The following is a 4,220-nucleotide window of genomic DNA, read 5'->3' as shown; positions in this document are numbered from 1 at the left end:
ACAGTGGAGACTGCTGTTAAGGCGTACTCTGACATGACTGAGATGTCTCTGGAATATGACATCTTTTCAGACATCAACCTGTATTTGGTCATCGGTCTGGGCTCGGTGTCATTTCTCCTGCTCATCACCATCCTGGTCACCATTGTGCTGAAGTGTCAGAAAGCCAAGCCCAGCAAAGCTGCTCCTCCCAGCAGGAACAGTGTGGTCAGTGAGAGGAACTCCACCATCGCAGACTCCACTCTGGTGTCCAACGATGCCTACTGGTACAGTTTGTTTCTAGCAGAGACCAGGAAAGGAAAGCTGGTGGTCAGACAGCCTGTGCCAAAGGGCTCCAGGTACATCGTGTCCAGTATCCCCAGAGGGACAGGACTGTCAGAGACCAGTGACTCTGCTGCTTCTACTCTGCAGGTATGGAAAAAATATAACCTTTAAAAGTTTGGACACAATCAATTAGATTCATTATCCGTCTTACAGCAGTTGTAAAGTTTTCAGTTTTTACATAAAACTTTTTATGAGTCCCCAAAGTGTTGGTCTTAACGCAAGAAGCTCAATCAAAAATCAACTTGAGCTTTGATGTCTGTGAGTCCGAAATACATTCAATTGTCTCTCGTTTTTACGCGGTTCAATTCTTGCAGCTTCACCGTGTCATATGCTTTTTAAACCAGTTTTTTATTTTCTGTGTACAGTACTTTCATCATCATCATCCTCATCATCGCCAAAGTGTTTATGACCCTGAAGTGTTTATAAAAGATTATGATGTAGGAATCAGGGGAGGTTTACAACAACCTTGGTTTATGTATATATAATAAAATAAATACAACACCTCTTCTTTGCAGATTTTCAAATATTGCGGGGGTCTCTGGAATGTACCCCTGCAATAGGTGAGGGATCACTACTAACCAGACAGTGTTTTGTCTGACTAAGTTCAAGGTTTAAATGTTTTATATACAGTACTTAAAAATAAACCATTTCCTTTCTGTGTGACCTTGTAATAATATTTATCCTAATGAGTGCATTGCAGCTCCATGGAAAATGACTGCTAAAGCATTGCAATAATCTGTAGTGATTTAAAAACGAAAAAAAAAAAAAAAAACACAGATTACAAAGAATGTTCATTAAAGCTAGCTTTTTCTGCACGTTTTGGCAAACTGAAACTCAAAATGTCTAAAAATATTGGTACATTAGTTATTGTCTGTTTTTGACAGTTTTAAGATGTTGGCTTCAACATGCTGACAAGCGTTTTGCTACTTCCCACTTAAAAAAAATGGTATATATTTTTTAATTTTCAGTTAATTAATTATAACATTTAGAATAAACACATTTTTGTTTGTGTATGTTTGTGTGTGTGTGTGTGTGTGTATATGTTTGTGTGTGTTGGGTTGGAGGCTGGACACATGGGTTCTAGTTCACGTGTATCTTAGTTCTTTTGTCGACATGTTAATTCAATAATTCACTCATATCTTTACATTATAAGAATTTTACAACATAACACATATATGCAAAAATAAGTAAATAAAAATGCTTCTTGGCCTGATTTTAAAGTGCTATTATGTTAACTGACTGTCTGTCAAACTGACTGACTGTCTGATGGACTGACGGACTGATTGACTTACTGTCTGACTGTCTGTGTGAGTGAGTGACTCTCTCTGTCTGAATGAATCACTGGCTGATTGACTAACTGACTGTGATTGATTGACCGTCTGTCTGACTGACTGACTGACTCTCTGTGTGAGTGAGTGAGTGACTGTCTCTGTATGACTGACTGACTATCTGACTAATTGACTAACTTACTGTCTGTGATTGACCATCTGTCTGACTGTCTGTGTGAGTGAGTGACTGTATCTGTTTGACTGACTGACTATCTGACTGACTGACTGACTGACTGACTGTGATTGACCATCTGTCTGTCTGTCTGTGTGAGTGAGTGACTGTCTCTGTCTGACTATCTGACTGACTGATTGATTAACTTACTGTCTGTGATTGACCATTTGTCTGACTGTGTGAGTGAGTGACTGTCTCTGTTTGACTGACTGTCATGCATAGTTTCAACTAAGGCATTGTCTGAAAATGTAATGTTTCAAATGTAATTGTCTTTTTTTGTTCAATTTTAATTAAAAAAACTAAGTATGTTTCAAAAAGAACATTATAATAATTGGTTTTATCATTCAAATATCTGTAAAGACTCATTCTTGTCACAATCAAGCAATAAAACAAAACCCTCAATTTTACCACCTTCTATTTTCATTTAACCCTTTTAGCTCATTTTTTCCACAAAGCATAGTTAAAAAAAAATTAAATAAATAAATAAAAAAAATAAAAAAAAAAATATATAATATATATATAATGTTTGAAGCTCATAACTAATTGTTTTTAATTTAAACATATTTGTTTTATTTCCTTGTGTTTTTCTAGAGTTTTATTCAATTATTTGGTATTTGAGGTATTTACAGTGGACTGTTTATTTATTTATTTTTATGAAATTGCATGATAATAGTCACAATCTACAGTGTGTTTTGCTGTTATAAACTCCCAGAGCAATGGCAGCGTACACACATACATACTGTTTGCATTTCAACTCAGAAATTGTGACAAGTTTCTTTCTGCTCTGCTAACCTGTGACCCTTTAACTATCCACCATTATTATTATTTTATTATGAGGATTAACATATTTCTGTTTGTTTTGATGTCTTGGTAAGTATGCTGTTTAGTAGAAAAAACATGTTAATTGCTAAATTTGTGTTTAATGTAATTGTCACTTTAATTCAGACATGATGCACTGGTTGTATTTTTTCATACATTTATTCTTTGAAGCGCTATTTTGAAATTTGACATTTAATTTTTACTTTTTTAACATCACACTTGTGGTGAAAGGATTTGTACAATCCAGATTAATTTTGTGATAACAAATAACTGACCACTGAATTCTTTGTTTTTCTTTCTCCCCTTTCTAAAGTACCCTAAATGAGGAAAGTCCACTCAGCAGCTGGAGGTATGGAGTCTGTGCCCTGGATAACATTTAAAGAGTTATGTTTTTAAGACCTTTAATCTTTTAACTGTTTCTTGTTTCCCCTAACACAGTGTTTTTCATTACCATTCTTATTAGCATTTTATTCTTCCTATTAGTATTTTCATTAGATTGATTGTTTTCTTCTTATTCCTCTTGTAGATGTCGTCTTCTCTTCAGTTTTGTAGACGCAGTTCCGAGCTTCACTGATATTTTCTGGTCTTGTGAATAATTGAGGAATCAAAGTGATTCACAATAAGAGGCATGAACTGAAAGAACAAATGAAAATAATGACATTTAGTAAGATTTGATTTGGGGCTGCTACTTTCATTTTTAGAACGATGTGAACTTATTTTATTGTTATCTGGAACTATATAAATATTCTGAGTTTACTATATTTATTTAAGTATTTATATATTTTAATGCTTTATAAACCCTTACCATGCTCTTGCTATGTTCTAAACTCTTAAACCTACGTAATTTTAACAACATACGTATATGTACTGTACAGTACTGCAACATTTTACTCACCAGCTCTGCAGACCAGCAGCTCTGTTCTTGTCCGGCTTGGTTCCGGTTCAGCAGACCTACCCTGCAGTGACCAATCCAACTGCCTCATCCAGGTTGATGGGCGCGTGGATAATTGAGCTGCAGGAAGCTTCAGGATTATTTGTGACTTTCCTGCCAGTTCTGTGAGTTTAATAGATTGTAACTTCTGACTTTTCGTTGCAAAACGTTCCCTCCATTTTGACAGAAAGCAGTGGCTGGAAGCACTGTTGGCTTCTGGGTAGTGTAGTTCTTTTTTGACTGGTGTTACAGTGTAGGCTTATTGAAAGAAAACTACAAAAATGCAGTGTCTGTCCCAAGTATTCTTTTTTGTTAACTTTTTATCCCATAACTTCCCAATTACATGAATAATATTCAAGTTGACAATCATTGAAAAAACGCAAAAGAGCGAGTCTGCGAAAATCAAACCCCAAAGTAACGAGGGACTACGTTAGTTTTCTGTATTGATGCTGTCTTTTCAGTGTGTAAACTATGAAGGAAGCACTAATGTCCCCCGTTTTGCTGATTTCATAAACTACAGGTGGTCGGATATCCGTCTCTCCAATTTCCCATTGAGAAACATTATCCTGAATTTGTTCCACTATTTTAAACACACACACACACACACACACACACACACACACACACACACACACACACACACACACAT

General features: G+C 35.7%; 1 protein-coding gene across 1 annotated transcript in view; it reads left to right on the top strand.

The window, feature by feature from the left end:
• Positions 1–4,220, top strand: part of LOC119408737 (protocadherin-10) — a 27,951-nt gene that overhangs the window by 12,242 nt on the left and 11,489 nt on the right. The window contains exons 4-5 of the mRNA XM_037675577.1: positions 5–408; positions 2,954–2,989. Of these exons, the coding sequence (XP_037531505.1) occupies positions 5–408; positions 2,954–2,965 (416 nt within the window). The 3' untranslated portion in view covers positions 2,966–2,989. The remainder of the gene's footprint in view (positions 1–4; positions 409–2,953; positions 2,990–4,220) is intronic.

The sequence above is a fragment of the Nematolebias whitei genome, chromosome 4, assembly GCF_014905685.2.
Source record: "Nematolebias whitei isolate Nwh7 chromosome 4, NemWhi1, whole genome shotgun sequence".
Classification (NCBI taxonomy): domain Eukaryota; kingdom Metazoa; phylum Chordata; class Actinopteri; order Cyprinodontiformes; family Rivulidae; genus Nematolebias; species Nematolebias whitei.
This window is presented reverse-complemented; position numbering and strand designations above follow the sequence as displayed.